This window comes from Osmerus eperlanus, chromosome 14 (genome assembly GCF_963692335.1).
Source record: "Osmerus eperlanus chromosome 14, fOsmEpe2.1, whole genome shotgun sequence".
Taxonomy (NCBI): Eukaryota; Metazoa; Chordata; class Actinopteri; order Osmeriformes; family Osmeridae; genus Osmerus; species Osmerus eperlanus.
Window position 1 is genome coordinate 8,101,707 of NC_085031.1, and position 17,237 is coordinate 8,118,943.

Consider the following 17,237-nt stretch of genomic DNA (forward strand, 5'->3'; position numbering starts at 1 on the left):
CCGTCCAAATCCCCAAGTCTATCTTGCATGTCCGTGCTGTTCCATCAGTTTATCATGTCATTTCCAGCTGTCATCTCAGTGTATGAATCCAAGGTCTTTGACATCAGCAGGGCCTGCTGAAAACACAGATCAAGTAGTCTATGGCCAGACACAACCTCTCTCATCTCAACAAATGTACTTTCGAACATTTGGAAAGACATACTACAACAACAATTTTACAAAATCACCCGCCAGACTGGCTCGGGAATGTGTCTTGGTATCTTGCTTAAACCCATCACATGTTGTTAGACCTACACAGGTGTCAAGCCCTGAGGAGTAGGGAACAGGGAGGGTTTGAAACCTGGACAGAGGGAGGGTGAAGGACAGCTCCTTTTCACTGTTGGCAGGCTTCCTATATATGAGTTCACACTGTCCCACCATCTGCTAGCAGCACCAACAATCAGCTGACCCACATGAAAGGACAGGAGCAGGCCTCCCTGAGGGCCTTTGCAGCCAGACTTAGGAGCCCCAAATACAGGGACATGACCAGGGTTCCCAGCGGACCTCGCTGGTTAGTCCCAAGGGCCCCACAGCAGGCTGTTTGTTGCTACAGAACAGTGTGCAGTTCCGAATAAAAGACGTGAACTAATGTGTGGGTGTGTATTGGTGTGTGTGTGTGTGTGTGTGCTGCAGCAGACCGCTAGACAACTACATTTCTTCTGTACTGATGGTTTCCCAAGATGAATGCTACATTTAATTGTTTAAAAGTCACTCTTACAAGGATCCAGAATATACTTACTGATCTCTCTGGCCAAGATATATCTACCCAGTAAATAACCTTCGTATTTTTTTCAGAAGCAAATTAAAATGGAATCATTTCTCAAGCTGCTTTGATGTTAATGATGCTATATATTATTAAACGTTCAAAGGTAAAGTAAGATGACCTAAACAAGTGAATTACCAAGGTGTCTCTCCTGAAATAACAGCCACAACCAAATTTAGGGTATACTTCAGAGGACAGATCAAATGATGAGACTCATTGCTTTGAAACATCAACTGAGCCTGCTGTAGGCATCTCATTTGTCAATATCAGATTGGCTGACAGGGGGAAACCAGAGTGTCAGGGGTCAGAGTGCCTGTCACTCACCTGCATCATCAACTCTGCAGGAGCGGTGGGGGGAAGGCAGGCTCAGAGATGGGCGTGTGTGTGAGGGCGGGCGGGCGGGTGGGAGACAGAGGGGCCGGCAGAGAGAGAGGGGGGTGGAGCAAGGGAGGAGGGGTTACAGGCAGATGGATGAAGAGAGAGAGAGAGGGAAATGGAAAGAAACAGAGAGAGAAAATGTGAGGTGGGGGTCTACTGGTTATGTATTCAAAGCAGTGTGAATCAGGGAACGTCTTACATTCTGTTTTTGACATATGCCTGGCAATTCCCCTGGGCCTTGAAGATCAAACCAACATGTCCACCGTAACACATTCTTTCTTTGCAGAGCTATGGAGCACTCTCTTCATTCCCAATGCATTCAGTATATCTGCATCTACAAACCCTGCCAAGAGTCACAGCACCATATAGACACACAATAACTTTACTGCCCTCCAGTGGCCAATGATGAAAACACAATTTGGTGTGTTTTCAGCCTTCTCAGTTTATACAATACTTTATTCATACTGTCGGGTTCTCAAATCAAGCCATGATCAGCGAAACACCAGGAGCTGCATATCTTGCATCAGTGACCATTAACATCGGTAGAGATGACCACTGCATGCACTGGGCCTTCAAGGTCACACAGCAACACACAACTTGTCAATGGTCTTAGACTAGGGCCCCGCGACCCGACCCCCGGACAAGCGGCAGATGACGACGACGACGGAGAGGACAGATGGGGATATAGACAGTCCAGATCCTCAGAGATCAAAGCTCATCTGAGGTCAGCCTATTACCCTGTTCTGGTACTGGTCTAAATAAGATGAAAAGTTCGGACTTTATAATTAATTTGTGTAATACCAGGGTTTTGAGTGAGTGAGTGTGTGTGTGTGTGCACAGTGCCCCAGCTGTTGGCTACTTTAATCTTTAGAAGGCAGTGGGCATGCTATCTCATCTGCTGTTTTGCCATTCTTCTCATAGCCTATTACACAACCTTTGACGTGCGGATCAAGCTTAAATCCTCCATTATCTCAGGAAGGACAAAGAACCCTCCGTCTTTATTGAATAATTTCAAACCAGAAAAAACTCGTAGCTCCCTCCCTCAGCACACATGCACACACACAGTGCATTTGGGGCAGATTATTTGTTGAGATGCAGTGAAAGGTCATTCACAGCTGCATAACTATCCAGTTCCCCTGTGGCAAATATACACAATAAGCTTCTCCACTCAAATACTTCTAACCTTTTGGCCCTGAATGAAGCTGAACTCACCTAACTACAATCCAACTTGACATACATACATTGACATATTTTATTTTTGGACTTTCTTAATGTTATTGTAATTACGGTGATCGATGGACAGAGCAATTCATACTGGGAAAATGGCCCTGTGGCCCTGTCCCCAATTACGAGAATTCAAGCTGAATCCTCCGTAAGAGCATGCTTCAGATACTGCATGGGGGGGGGGCGGGGGGGGGGGGGGGGTATATCACAGACATACCATTGACCGTGCTTCCTCAAATACCATCTGACTCAGATGAATTGAATTAAGAGCAAGCTATTGATGGCTATACTTAGCATTACCCTTCATCTGTGTGTGTGTGTGTGTTAGATATTTGATAGCAACATTTTGACAAGTCTTACAAGGTCTTTGTGGTTAAGCTATGATAAAATCCAGAAGGCTATATACAAATCAAAGGAAAGCCCGTTTGATACACTGTACTATGTTTCATTCCCACATTTTGAAACTGCAATTATCTACATAGTGTGGAGCAGTGTACAGTAGATGAGAGATGACCTATTACTAGTCATGCATCCCAGTATTAACTAGCTGCCCATTCCCATGATTCTAAGTGTTGAGTCAAGGATAGCCATCGCCTCTGTCATGCTCGGCTCCTCTCATTGGTTCATTGCCAGGCCCATTCATCAGTGTGATCACATCACAGGGGGCCATGGATCTGAGACGTGCACCAGAGCATCATTTAGTCTGCAAGGAGAGTGTAGGTTAGACATGGTGGGGAAAGGATGCAGCAATTCCATTTGACTCAATCACTTACATATGGAGAGGTGTCGTGTTCAAGTACTAGAGAGCCGTGGATGAGGGAGAGGAATCATTGTTCATCATGGTCATTGATTGTGTCCCGTGAGGCTTCTATGGTTCGTCTTGGAGTCATGCTGTGAATCCCGGACTGCAGGGGCCAACTTGTCAGAGGTCCATCGAGTTTTGTGGAACATTTTTAGGCAGTGACCAAACACTTTCTTCGTACAGAAAGTAAGGAAAGCTGCATCGAATTCCTTACTTAAATATTTTAAAAAGAAAGTTTAATACGGCCCAACAAAACAAGATATTTGCCGATCATTCTCCTTAGAAAAACATTCAATCAAACAGGTAACCCTGAATTGAACTTGAGTATTCTTAGCTGCACTGATTGTGCAGCTAAGAATACGAATGACTGGTTGTGTCCTTTTGATGCTGTGATGACCAAAATAATACCCAATTGCATTCAGATTCAAAACAACAATGAAACCGCATGTTACACCAATGTTGGGAGAGACCAAGGGGAGCAAATTTCAGTTTGAAGTCAGAATTCCACTTTAATATATATTTTTTTTCTGCACAAGCAAGTGTACACATGTTCTAAAGTGCGTCACACTTTACATCACAACAACCAAAACAATCCATTCCACTGTTATGTAAAGATCCAGGTTCTCTGTCAGGAGTATCGAATCATTGAGTTAAAAAAAAAAAATACAGAAAAAAAGAGAAAGAAAACATTTCCAAAACCTTCATGGGAAAACACCCGATAATGCTTAAATATAAAAACTCAATTGTACACTATATAATAAACCACACAGCACAGTCACTGAAGCCTCAATACAGAAGTAGGTGGTTGAGTCTCTCCTCTCCACGCATGTTTGAAACCAAGCTTTAAAAATAATTAAAAATAAATAAATGGTATACTAAGCCTGAAAATTCCAATCTATAGGCAGCCTATAGCTTGACTTTTGTGTTCAAATACATCTCATATTCCCCCATCCTTGTAGGGGGAAAGCATTTGTTGTTTCATTACACTTTTCACAACTGCCAAAAATGCCAAAACCCATTGATCACGTAGCTACAAAGAATTATACAGTACAGTACAGTTTTGGCAAAAGATAATCTGTTGAGTGCATATGTGCATGGCATTGCTGGACATACATTCATAGTACAGGTCAGAATACATTGTGTTTGTAATGTATGTGTGTCCCTTCTCATGGATTGAGGCTCGTTGGCTTCCACACCTAATGTCAGCAACAGCACTGACTCGTTTGTCACATCCGTCAAGGTGCACCTGATTTGACTCTCAGTGCAGCCCAGTGAGTTTGCACCGCTTTAGCAAATCCACTGTTTCAATTGAAAACTTAAGTAAATCCGACACACCGCTAACAGTCAAAAGAAATTCCATTGGGATTCGACCCATTATCAGTGTGTCAACACTGCCTCACTCTCGCCGACATTGGTGTCAGTCACATGATTGCTTGATTGACACTTCAATACCGCTGGCATGTCACTCTGACATTGAGTTCTAAAGCCTGCAACCTGACAAGGTCAGTATAAACCAGACAAATGGGTGTATACTTTGTTTTCTACGTCTGCCAAGGACACAGTACCACAGTACTGTAGTCTAGAACCTGACATTCTGTCAGATCATGCCAGCCATGGCAATAAAGGACAGTCATTATTCACAGCTTTTCTATACACAATAGTAGCACTGATAGAATCACATTTCCTCCAGCAGGGATAGCAATTCTTGCCATTTAAGGCGATGTTTTAGTGCAGTTTTCCTTGAATAAATGTTTCAGTAGAGTATGCACCGTCTTGATAAAACAAAAAAAAGACCTTGAACAAAGTCTATGGAACTCTGTACCATGCAGAAACGGCTTGAATCCTTTATTAAAACGCTTAGTAACAACAACAAAAAGGTATGTTGCGAACCAGAGCACAGTTGGGAGGGAGGTCCAATCAGAACGCACTCAAGGTTATTGTCACCTCACTGACAGAGTGCTCAGTGAGAGGAATATTGCACCAAAACATTATTATTAATAATAATAATAATAACAACAATAAGGAAAACAAGAGAGGAGTCAACAACAACAAAAAAGACAACCTGCAAGCTTGTGCTTTCAAGTAATGGGAGCCATGTTGACCTGTTCCTGTGTGTCAACTAGAGGAGTCAATACTCTGTATCGGAGCCCTCCGCAGGGTCTGTGTTCCTAGACAGCATGTAGTTATCCATGTCTATAGAGGGACAGTTGTGGATGGAGTAGCGTAGGCGCTCGGCTAGTATGGCCTGGCTGGTGTAGGGAGGTAGGCGCAGCTGGAAGAAGCACGTCTGGGCGGTGGGGAGACCATTGATGGGCTGGGAGGGGGGAAAAAGAGACAATATATTAAAGCTCAGGTTCGAGATGATCCGTCACGTTTTCTTGTGGTACCAAAGATCATTTTGTGGGGTTGTGAATGGTCCTCTGGCGTCCGTGGCTTATGAAACCATGCGAGCGTTGGTAAACAAGGTCTTACCCTGTCCACCTTGATTATCTGGAACTTCTGAGTGATGTCGGCAGGGTTGGACGGCAGCCTGGACCTGCCCGATACGAAGCGCAGGAAGAGGACCCTCTCCTCATTGGTGAACTCCTCAAGGCTCTGCCACAGCCAACCAATCAGCTGGTGGCCATCGGTGATGTCACGGTAGCGCACCACCTTCTTCAGCATCTCCACGGAGACCTCCGGCAAGCCGCAGACCAGCTGCTCCAGCTGCCGAGCCGTGAGTAGGGAGAGGAGGGGCACAGGGATGATGGTGGACATGCCTTCTCTCACTGCTGCCACCTGCAGGACATGGCAACAACATCTTGGTTTGCTCAGGTAAACAGCCGGTACATCTGGGCCCGCAGAGATAGGGGTGGGGCAAATGGCGGAGGTGAAAAAATGAGGTGGGGCGGGTGGAGGTGCAAACAGGTAAAAAGATGATGTCAGGCAGTCGTGTGCATGACAACCACGAGGGCCACGACAACAAAAACACAAGCAACAGCAAAAACAACAACAAAACATGAAGGAGGACAACAACGCCAGGGACATTGCGAGCCTGCTACCTGTCTGTCCATCTCGTGCAGCCTGTACTCCAGAGCCCTCTCCACGTACTCTGTCCTGTTGGAGAAGTTCAAGGAGATGTGCTGGCCTCCAGGGACCACCGGCACCAGCGTCCCATCGGCGCTGTGGGCCACGAACGAGTCCAGGGGAATCATCTGCAGGTCGGGAAGGAGGAAGGGAAAGAGAGAGAGAGCGACAGAGAGGCAATGGAGAGGAGTTACGGAAGAGGGGAGAAGATGGCAAAGGAGACGGGGAACAGAAACAAAGATAAAAAAAAAACGGAAACCTTCCTTTCCTGGGATTCTACGCGCAAGCTGCTCTCGTCCTAGCGACCCTAGCCTTTCTCTGCCTTTCTCTCACCACAGGGAAGTTGTCCTCCGTGATGCCCGTGTTGTCCAGGTGCAGGATGCCTAGCAGGGAGCGGTAGGTGAGCAGGTCCACCTCCTCCAGGTCCGCCCCGCCCAGGGGGATGGAGCACAGCTGTTTCCACACCCATGGGGCCAGGTGCAGGTCCAGGGGCTTCTTGGTGCGGATGGCCACCGCCATCAGGATCCCCAGGAAGCGGAACTGGACCATGTACTCTTCAGACACTGCCCCAGGGTTCAGCAGGAACCTATCGCAGAGGAGGCAAATTTCAGCCAATCACAAAACTCCAAATTACAGGCAGGGCGGATATGGGTTTCCGTAGTGGACTTGAGAGGCTACAGTACCTGTCAGTGTTGCTGCCTACATCAGTGGAGGTGTTGGGGGTGTGGATGAGCAAGCCGACCACGCACGACTCCAACTCCTGGGCACAGAAACAGTGACATGATTATGCCCGACACATTCCAGATTGCTACGCCGGCCGATGACCGATGGGCAGCCTCGGCCCTGTCGGCCGGGGCCCTTCCACGTACCTGGCACATCTCGGTGATGGTGTCGTCAAACACCCCGCCCGCGTCGTCGGCCCCCTCCCCCACCAGCTTCACCTTCCAGGCCCGGGACGGCAGGCGCAGCTCCAGGGGATTGAGGCTCACCACCTGCCTGGCGATCTGCACAAAGATGGGCTTGCTGGAGCGGCCCCTGGTGGGAGGGCAGGCACAGATGGAGTGGGATTACAGAGAGGGGATCAGGGAGACGTCACCGGAATAAGCAGTGGGAAATCAGGGACGTAGGACCCAAGGGAGCGAGCCCCAGGGGGTTGTACAGTAGGATCCGGCTTTGTGGATCCAAGTTGCGGGACCCAGGTGTGTAGGACCCAGGGGTGTGTGTGTATCCCGGGGTTTACAGGACACGGGAGTTTGGGTGTGGTCCATGTACCTGGTGGAGATCCTCTTGACGGTGATCTGGGGTCCGTAGGTCTTGCCCTGCGTCATGGTCCTGCCGATGGAGCGGACCAGGGGCAGGGTGTTGACCTTGGGGGACAGGAGCCCCCTCAGCTGGCCCTGGACGATAGCTGCCGTCCCCGAGCTGTAGCGCGATGACGACAGCTGGAGGGAGGGGGGGGGGGGGGGGGGAGACAGAGGGTGAGATCCCGACAACGCGCAGGAAGGCACCTGCGCACGGTGACAACCGGCACTGACTCGAGCGCGCGCGTCTCTGGAGCGTGCGGTCACCTGGTTGCGTGGATCCAGGTTGAGCAGTCTCCAGGACTTGTACATGAGGTCGGAGAAGTGGAAGAGGACCCGGAGGCGCGTGTTGAGGACCTTGGGGCTGCAGTCCTTCAGAGCGTTGTACTGAGGCGGGATGCTCTGGGGCAGGCCCAGCTGGAGAGAGGCGCCTGGGGAACAGGGTTTCCACACACGCACACCGTTAAGCACGCATGGAGGCCAGGCAAACGCAGACAAGGGGAGGGCATGTGTGCGTGTCTGTGTGTGCCTGTGTCCACGCTCCTGCGTGTACCTGAGGCCTTGGCGGAGGGCGTGGTCCACGCTGAGCTGTGGCAGCGGCCAGCGGAGATCTGTCGAATGTTCTTCCCCTGAAGAGCTGTGGCCAGGGTGGGCTCCTTCACTGGGTTGGAGTGGCCCAGACCCAACTGAAACACACGGATGCACACACAGGTACACACACACACACACACACATACACACACAAAACTAGAATAAAACAGCAAACTCTCTGGCTGTGTTTCAGTGTGTCCCGGTCAGCTTGGTTCGTACCTGACCCTCACAGTTGCAGCCCCAGGCGTAAACATCACCAGTGGAGGAGAGGGCCAGGACGTGCTCACAGCCCACTGCAATGTCCTCCACAAACACCCCTTCCAGCGCTGGAACCAGCTGGGGCCGGTTGTGGTTCTTTAGCATGGAGTCTGGCAGGCCTATCAAACGCTCTGAGGCGGAGAGACACATGAATATGTAAGACTCTGACATGTTTAGGGTCCTTCTATATATACAAAATGGTTCAATTTTTGATAATGTCGGTGTGCTAATAATGTGTTGGTGAATGTGTTGGCGTGGCAAACCCTCTCCAGCCTGTGTGACATGTGACCTGTGTGTGTGACTGGGTGACATTCATGCCATGGCTACCTTGCCCAAAGGTGTACACGTGTCCGTCATTGGCCAGGACCACCGAGAACTGGGTTCCACAACCAACTTTCCTTATTCCCTTGTTACACAGAGGCTCCACTTTCTAGAGAAAACCACAACACAGTCTCATGTTGTGAGTGGGAAGGTTCAGAATGTTCTGAAGGTTCTGAATGCCGTGGTGATGACAGTGTGAGTAGGAGGCTGTACCTGAGGGTAACACTTGACAGTGCAGAGCCCAGTGCCCAGTTTGCCATAATCACCATCCCCGAACGCCCAGACAGTCATGCCGTCAGAGGACAGCACAAGAGTGTGGTTGATACCACATGACACCTGGGGGGGGGGGAGAACCTCTTTATAGTCACTCACACAAGCAGTGGATCTGAACGAGCACTACTGTGGCTACACTCCTGTCATTTTTTTTGATTGTCCTTATCAAGCTTATGGATCCCCGAAGACAGATTCCCCCCCCCCCACCAAGACAAAGCAGTGACGGTGTCCCGCCGGAGTCTTACCTGTCCTACGTGGTAGCCCTCCAGCGCTGCCACCCTCTCAGGAAGCATCTTGTTGGAAGTTGACCTTTGACCCAGGCGGCCGGAGTCTCCGCTGCCGAAGGTGAACAGCTTGCCATCGGCCGTGACCACGGCAGAGTGCTTGAACCCACAGGCCAGCTGGGGGGAGGGGTGAAAACACCCCATCAGTTACGCTGTGGTACACACTAAATCAACCTTGAATTTCCACACGCTTTTATTTTGAAATGTAAATTGGTCACACACACACACACGACCACGCATCCTAAAATAGACCACAAAGCTTTTGAACGTGTCCTGTCCTTACCTGCACCACCTCCTCCCCCTGCAGAGCCTCCATGTGTTTGGGCCGACGCTGTCTCTCGCTGTTCCCGTGGCCCAGCTTGCCGTAATCGCCATCCCCCCAGCTGAACACCTCCCCTGTCTCTGTGAGGGCCAGGGAGTGGCCGTCCGAACCGCACGACGTCACCAGCTGGGTCACCACGTAGCCTGCGGGGCGGGGGGGACCGTGGTTTAGACGAGAGAACGACCACTGTTTAGACAGCATAGTCACAGGAGTGAAACAAAATAACATAAACAGGGCCGGATGTTATCACCTTGCAGGGCGGAGATGATGGTGGGGGCGTACAGGTCGTCAGAGTTGCCCTGGCCCAGTCTGCCGTAGCTGCCCTCCCCTACGGCCAGCACCGTCCCGTTAGCCTGCACCAGGAAGGTGCAGTTCTGCCCACACACAACCTGCCACAGCAGCACACACACACACACCGCGGGTCACTCACTGGGCAAGGGAACGGGTCTCCCACTGACACACATGGATCGGGTCACATGACTTTCACAAGAGCATTGTCATTGGGTCTCTGTGGCACCTGTTGTGTCTGGGACAGAGAGGGGGCGAGGGTTGGCACCATGAGGTTGGTCCCCGCGTCGGCCAGCTGCCCGTGGCGTCCGTTCCCCCAGAGGTACACCTCGCTCTTCCCGCCGTGCTGCCAGTCCTGTCGGGGACACATCAAGGAGCAGACGCAGAAGCTAACCCGTGGCGGCCCCACAGGAGGAACAATTGCAGGCAGGAAATGTTTGTGGAAACCCTCCATCATTGGGAGCGTGAGGTGTGGAATTGGAATGCAGACTCCTTTGAAACGCTGAACAATAGCAACGTGAACTATCGGTGACGAATCTCTGCTACGAGCTGACCTTGGGCAGGGCGTTGTCAGTTCCAAGAGTTGGGAACCGGGACACTTAATTGGACTTATGTACAGACAGAATGTTGTGACGCGGAAAAATAAAAGCGAAATAAAAGCAAGCATAATTAAGCTCATCCTATTTGTATATGTAAGATGAACATGATTTACGTGACGCCTTACCTCAGGTCTGGTGGTGGCCCAAGACATTAGCTGTTCGTCCATCATGAAACTCCACTTGCTGTTGTCCTAGTGACAAAAAGAGAAGCTTGTCAACAGGAAATTGTTATGTAAATGTGTCTCTAGATGCTGGTTGCGCCCCTTGTGAGTCAGACCTCCCTGCTGAGGCACACACACACACACACACACACACACACACACACACGCGCGCGCACACACACACACACACACACACACACACACACACACGTCACAGATGCAATTACCAAGGGTTTGGAGATCTCAGTGGCCCCCGCTTCTTGGAACTCGGGAACAGTGAAGGACTGTGGGAATGCGACCCCCCTTGCGATGGCCTCCGCCGTTTTCACGGTGGTAGCGAAGGTGGAGAGCCACGTCCACTCCTGGGGACAGGCGTGCGTGTCCAGGCCGGCGTGGTGGGGGGGGCGGGGGCTGCGACACAAGTGCTGCTCCAGAGACAGCCCTACTGTCAGAGAGGCCAGGCTCTGGAGGAAGGGGCTGTGGACCAGCTGGTCGCCGGCCATCACATGGCTCTGCCCAATGGAATGACACACACACACGTGTGCACGTACAATACACACACAGACAGACAGACACAGATCACTGATCAGTCCTTAAGACCCAGCGAGGTGGCAAACTACTCAGCCAATGTGAGTCATTTCCCCTGGGACCCATTAACCTTGTCTAGAGAAAGAGAGATGGGGGACAAAGGGAGAGCGAACCATAGCCAGAGAAAGACAGAGAGAGAGGGAGAGACAGAGAGAGAGAGAGAGAGAGAGAGAGAGAGAGAGAGAGAGAGAGAGAGAGAGAGAGAGAGAGAGAGAGAGAGAGAGAGAGAGAGACAGAGAGCGGCACAGACAGAGGGCACAGAGATATGGCCTGCTTGCATCCAGACCTCCAGCCATTTCACAGATACCAAGGTCGATTAGACGGTCTATAAAAACACGTCACAAAGTTACAGAAGAAAATAAATCAGGACAAAAACAACAGGGAACAACTCGACTCGCCAGATGGTTTGTTACACACAACCGTTTGTTACATAACCATCTGGGGAGTCGTACTTGGAAACGAGGAAAAAAAATACTAATTAAACGTGCATGGATTCTCCGTTGTTGTGATCTCTTGAATCCAGCTGTCTTGCAAGGTGAGTAAAACTCCAGTTACTATGGTGCAGTGAGTGAGGCAGGTAGTACTAACCCTCTCGTAGCTGTACTGTTCATGCAGCAGGACGGGGAGCCTCTCCAGGAACACGGCCATGCATGGGGCCCGGCTCAGCCCCAGGATGCCCTGGGTCCTCAGCACAGTGCGACAGGAAGCCAGCACGTGATTCTGGGACATCCAGTCAGTGTTGCAAAGGATCAACAGAACATCCTAGAAGAGAGGAGGAACATGTCATCTACACCCATTTTCGAGGGAAATGTCATTATCCCTGGTGTTTCTAAACACAGAGTTTTAAGGCATAATTTTTATTATTTTGGTTTAATATTTGTAAAAATTGACTTTACCTTTGACCTCCCGGAGCAGGCAGCCACCCCTACATTTGGTATCCAGGTGGTACTGACCACTGAGCCCAGGCCTGTCACCACAGTCTGAAGGACTGAACCATCCTTTTGAAAGGGAGTGGGGGTGGTTAAAACGGGGATGGATTAGAACATACTGTAGAACACTAACACTATAACTATACTAAATCTGCTTCTTAGCAAAGTAGAATGACAGATGGGAACATAATGAGGCTGATGAAGATGAAGTTAATGAAAGCTGTCTCACCTGTAGAGACCAGATGTTGAGTAACCCTCCGATCCCTCCAGATACCAGGGCGAGCCCGCTGGGGCAGAACGAGAGGGTCTTCACTGCTGTGATGTGCCCGCTCAGTCTGAACACACACTTTGTACTGCCCCGCTGAGGAAAGAAATCCCAGACAGAAACACACCGGGTCAATGTCAGCCTAGATCACAATCACACGGTGCAATACATATAACTAATTAATCAAACTCGTTAATTTAGTGAGTCAGTGATACCACAGGGTTCTGTGTCGGAGACACGGGTCCAGACAGACTGACCTTGACGACACTCTTCTCCTGGCTGGACGAACCGCTGAGGAAGTTGGGAACTGATACGCTAGTGCCCCCTTGAGGCAATGTCCAGACATACAGGAGCCCATTCTGGCAACCCCTAGGAAGACAATCAGAACTATGTAAATAGCGACTGAAAGCTGATGGGGGGGGGGGGGGGGGGGGAGAGACAGAGGTGGGTAAAATTGTGACGATGAACTCAGCATGGTACAGTTGAACGTCGTCCACTCACGCTGCCATCATGAGCCGGGGCTCGGGCCCTCTGCCCGCTAGCAGGCTCCACTCCACCACGTTGACCGTGCCCGTGTGGAAGAGGGAGTGCAGGGTGGTCCAGGAGCCCCCCGTGCGCCCCCAGATCTTCACCACCTCCGAGCGGCCGGTGGACAGCAGCAGGTGGCCTGTAGGGTCCCACCTCAGGGAGCTGACACACTCCTGGGGAGGGGAGGGGGGGAAGGAAGGAAGGAAGGAAGGAAGGAAGGAGGGGGGAGGGAGGTAATGATGTTATAATTATGACAACACACACTCACGCACTGAACACGCACACGCGCGCACACACATAACAAACCCACTCAAGCACACCAGTCTGTTGTGTGCAGTCTGTAAGCGTGGATGTGTATCAGGGGGGAAAGTTGCTGACTCACGGGGAAGGCCGAGAGCAGTAGGGGCTGATCAGTTTCGTAGGATCCAGCGGAGGCCAATAGGATCTTGCCGTCGGGATAGCCCACTGCAAAGGGCTTGTCCACACTGTGCCAAGCCACACATTGAGGGGCTAGGGGAAGGAACAGAAAGAGAAACCTCCACTAGGTCAATTATTCATGCAATTCTCATTTAAGATCCTATGGGACAAATACGGTGGTTGCGTTCCTGTGCGAGGGGTGTACGAGAGCGTTCGGACAGAGCCAGTTTGACAAGGCTATCTCACCTTCTTTCCTGTGACAAAGGGTCAGCTCGGTGCTGTCGGTGTGGAGGTCCTGCGGTGACACCTGCAGCCAGCAGAGGGAGCCGTCCAGCCGGCCCACCAGCAGGCTCTCTGCTGGGCTGTCGGGGCAGACGCCCGCCTGTCCAGGGAAGGGGCTGGAGGTCTGCACCCAGCCCAGGGCCGTCACCCAGGACGCCTGGTTCTCCACGTGACCCTCAGTTCCTGGACCGCAATGAGACAACCAGAATCAGCATCGAACATACACACCACGTACTGAAAACGTGCACTACTTGTTACGACGCGAAGCCCTCAGGATTGTCTTGTTTGAAAGGTCTTGTGAGGTGTCCAGACACACACGGGGCGAAGCAGACTAACCGCTAATGGCCCAGATGTTGATGAGTTTGTTGTGGAAGGCGGCGAGAAGGGTTCCCCCCGCGCTCCAGTACACGGGCGAAACCAGGTGGGCCCCGCCCGCTCTCTCTGACCTCTGTCTGTCCTCGCTGTGTGTGTGTGTGTGTGTGTGTGGGGGGGGGGGGGCAACACAGGACAAGCATTAGATGGACGTACAACAGGCAACAGCTAGTGAGTGTCATGAGGGTCAGCTACTGCCCCACTGTTGAGGCTGGACCCGTTAGTCATGCTAGCTAGCATGTGTTGGTGTTTGGGTGTTTGCGTGCTGAATGTGGTCAGACCTGCTGCTGCAGGAGAGCGTGCGCAGCAGGTCTGTGCTGTGCTGGCTGACGTCCCACAGCCGCACGGCCCCGTCCTGAGCGCCCGTGGCCAGCACGCCCTGCTCCTTGCTCCACATGCAGCTGGTGACCTAACAACACCACGAGCGAGCACATACAGGAGATCACACAGGCTTGATGACTCCCCTTAACATGGGTTCTGACGTGTCATTGTATTAGCGAAGATGTTTTTTTTTTATTGTTCTTTTACCCTGCCATGGTGTCCCTCCAACTTTTTGAGTGGACATTTGCGCAGGTCGCCGGCCATGTCGCTGTAGGTCTGGGGACGTGGGGGGTTGTCCCTCTCGGACGCGGCCAGGGCCTGGACCAGCTGCTGGGCCGCCCACTGACGATGCTTGCTGGTCAGCCTGGCGGACAGGGCGCAGGCTGCCAGGGCGTTGGCCAGCTCCAGGGGCCCCACCCTCGCCCCGGCCGGGGGGGGAGGAGAAGCTGCGCTCACGGAAGGTCCTGGACTTCCCGCGTCTGGACCAGTGAGAAACAACAGGGGAGGGGGAGGGGTTAAAATGGGGTTTAAAACCATCCGACCTGTGCTGAGAGACCCTGAACACACCTTTGATCTCCTGTTCCATCCTCTCCCCGCTGTAGCGGTAGCGGACGCCCTTCTCTGTGAGCAGACACACGAGGCTCTGGGTGACCAGGAAGTTGGGGGGGGTCATGGCCAAGGTCAGATCCCTGTAGTCTCGCTGCTGCTGTTGGGACCCCCCCTTGAGACGAGCCCTCTGCTGAGGGTCACTAATGGCCCCCAGGTTCATCCCTGTGGCCGCTGCAATAAGGTCCTACACAGGAAAGGTCAGTGTAGATACGAGTCTGGATGAAGCTACTTTAGAATTCTGGGAAATGACAGGATGCTAGTTAAACTATTTTGTGTAAATGTACATTAGCAGGTTTATGGGTTAATTCCCGATGTCTCTAGGCAGACGTGGCCAGAGTACTGACCTGTGTGCAGATGTCCACCAGCTCCCTGTAGGCACAGGCGCTGTGGGAGACCAGGCTGCCGATGGCTGAGCTGAGGAAGCTGAGGAAGGCTGAGCTGCTGCCCTCGCTGCTGGCCCCCCTGCCCGCCCCCTGCTGCTCCGCCCCCGTGTGGACCCGGCCGGCCGCCGCCAAGCACATGAGGCGCACCAGGACACGGATGTCGGCCAGGCCCAGGGCCTCCAGGCCGCTCGACTGGCTACTCTCTGAGGCACTAGGTCAGACAGGAAATGAAAGAGGAAAACAGAGAGCGTTATACATCCAGTATATATATTCGGTTGGACGGTTTTCAGCTCTTGAGCCAATGAGAATCGTCGAAGCCCAAAGAAACAAAGATATGAATCGAAAAAGAACATTGCTGGATAAGAAGTGTAAGTAGGTTAGTAGTTGGTAGGTAGATATTGCAGGTACCAGTTGAGTAGGTCAAGTATGTAGTCATCAGTAGGTGAGTAGGAAGATATTGAAGGTACAGTACCAGTAATGTTTTCATACTCATAGTTTTTAATTATTTTTATTTTATTTTTGTTGGTCTCATTCTGTGTTCTTCTGTCTGAAACTATGTGTTTTTATGTTGCTGCCTGTCTTGGCCAGGTCTCCCTTGAAAAATAGATTTTTAATCTCAATGGGACTCTGCTGGTAAAATAGAAATAAAATTAAAAACTGTAGGTATGTAGGTGGTTCGTAGGTATGCAGTTACCTGGAGGAGGTCTGGGAGAGAGCCCTCATCACCATGCTGTAGGCCAGCAGGATCTGGGCTGTGGACGTGACCCGCCTCAAAGCCTGCAGTCTGTCCTGGGGGTCTCGTAGCAAGGAGGCCTGTTCCCCCAGACTGAGGGGGCCCTTCTGCTCAGCACTGGCCGCCCCTGGATGCACCAGAAAACGACCAAACTGTCCTGTTTTTCTGCTATTCTTGGAATGATACGGTAGCATTTGTTGTCCGAAATCAAATATCAAAATAGCCTGTAAAACCGTGTTTTCTTTTAACGTCATCTATCGAATCGGGCCACCCTCTCATAGCTAGGTAAATCTACTAACGGTACCTTTGTGGACCAGGGCCCTCTCAGTGTTGCTGGTGGTGTTGACCATGGCTCCCAGGGGGTCGGCCTCGGAGAAGGAGATGGGATCAGGGACCATCCTCTTCTCACTCAGGCCCAGGGGGCTGAGGAGCAGGCCGAAGTCCTCCAGGCCTGTGAGGCGCTCAGCGTCGCAGTCACCCTGCTGACCCAGCTCCCAGTCGTCTATGGAGAGAACAAACACACACAGACACAGTCAAACGTGCACTGGGGTAGCTCGTTACCAGGGCTTGACCCAGCGGACACTTACCGTCTGAGGTACTGTCCAAACGACCAATCAGATCCGAGGCGTGGCCTTTCATCCTGAAGAAAGGCCAAAAAAAAAAACATCCATTCATCCATCTGGTGTATACATACTACAGCACAGGTCTTCTGATCTAGACTTAAAACTGTGTACAAAGAAATCTAGAATTTCTCAAAATTATGAAATTGCCACTGAAGTTAGAACTCTGTAGTCTAGTCCTTGGATCTTGGTGTGATTACCTGTCGTGCTTGGAGCCCAGCTCTCCCAGGTTGGCGGCGAGATACTTGTCCCTGCAGGTGCTGCACAGCAGGTAGTACGGGCTGCCGGAGCCGCATTCGCCCCCGAACCAGCCGTCCACGTAGGCCCCCGTGCTGCGGTAGCCCCGCCGCCCGGCGCTCTGCCCGCAGCCCGGGTGGTTGCGCTTCATGTGGGTGTTGAACTGCAGGGTGAGGGTGCTGCACAGCTCACACTCCACCATCTCATGGTGCTCGTGGTGCTCCTCCCCACCCTTGGAAGGGGAAAGGAGGATGGATTAGGCGTTGACACACAGCATGATTGG

At 51.6% G+C, this 17,237-nt stretch overlaps 1 protein-coding gene across 1 annotated transcript in view; it reads right to left on the reverse strand.

Annotated features, from left to right (window-relative positions):
- Window positions 1–3,695: 3,695 nt before the first annotated feature.
- LOC134034307 (probable E3 ubiquitin-protein ligase HERC1) overlaps window positions 3,696–17,237 on the reverse strand; it is a 38,326-nt gene continuing 24,784 nt past the window's right edge. Inside the window, exons 46-79 of the mRNA XM_062478773.1 lie at window positions 16,918–17,186; window positions 16,685–16,737; window positions 16,402–16,599; window positions 16,059–16,224; window positions 15,326–15,575; window positions 14,940–15,165; window positions 14,580–14,851; window positions 14,333–14,460; window positions 14,016–14,140; window positions 13,644–13,862; window positions 13,363–13,490; window positions 12,954–13,153; window positions 12,710–12,821; window positions 12,417–12,548; window positions 12,155–12,256; window positions 11,847–12,020; window positions 10,898–11,182; window positions 10,635–10,700; window positions 10,140–10,265; window positions 9,873–10,011; window positions 9,584–9,765; window positions 9,262–9,417; window positions 8,957–9,079; window positions 8,750–8,852; window positions 8,384–8,553; window positions 8,127–8,259; window positions 7,841–8,004; window positions 7,545–7,714; window positions 7,142–7,307; window positions 6,956–7,032; window positions 6,606–6,858; window positions 6,248–6,400; window positions 5,679–5,984; window positions 3,696–5,520 (exon numbers count right to left, since the gene is read on the reverse strand). Coding sequence (XP_062334757.1) covers window positions 5,335–5,520; window positions 5,679–5,984; window positions 6,248–6,400; window positions 6,606–6,858; window positions 6,956–7,032; window positions 7,142–7,307; window positions 7,545–7,714; window positions 7,841–8,004; window positions 8,127–8,259; window positions 8,384–8,553; window positions 8,750–8,852; window positions 8,957–9,079; window positions 9,262–9,417; window positions 9,584–9,765; window positions 9,873–10,011; window positions 10,140–10,265; window positions 10,635–10,700; window positions 10,898–11,182; window positions 11,847–12,020; window positions 12,155–12,256; window positions 12,417–12,548; window positions 12,710–12,821; window positions 12,954–13,153; window positions 13,363–13,490; window positions 13,644–13,862; window positions 14,016–14,140; window positions 14,333–14,460; window positions 14,580–14,851; window positions 14,940–15,165; window positions 15,326–15,575; window positions 16,059–16,224; window positions 16,402–16,599; window positions 16,685–16,737; window positions 16,918–17,186 — 5,712 coding nt within the window. The 3' untranslated portion in view covers window positions 3,696–5,334. The remainder of the gene's footprint in view (window positions 5,521–5,678; window positions 5,985–6,247; window positions 6,401–6,605; window positions 6,859–6,955; window positions 7,033–7,141; window positions 7,308–7,544; window positions 7,715–7,840; window positions 8,005–8,126; window positions 8,260–8,383; window positions 8,554–8,749; window positions 8,853–8,956; window positions 9,080–9,261; window positions 9,418–9,583; window positions 9,766–9,872; window positions 10,012–10,139; window positions 10,266–10,634; window positions 10,701–10,897; window positions 11,183–11,846; window positions 12,021–12,154; window positions 12,257–12,416; window positions 12,549–12,709; window positions 12,822–12,953; window positions 13,154–13,362; window positions 13,491–13,643; window positions 13,863–14,015; window positions 14,141–14,332; window positions 14,461–14,579; window positions 14,852–14,939; window positions 15,166–15,325; window positions 15,576–16,058; window positions 16,225–16,401; window positions 16,600–16,684; window positions 16,738–16,917; window positions 17,187–17,237) is intronic.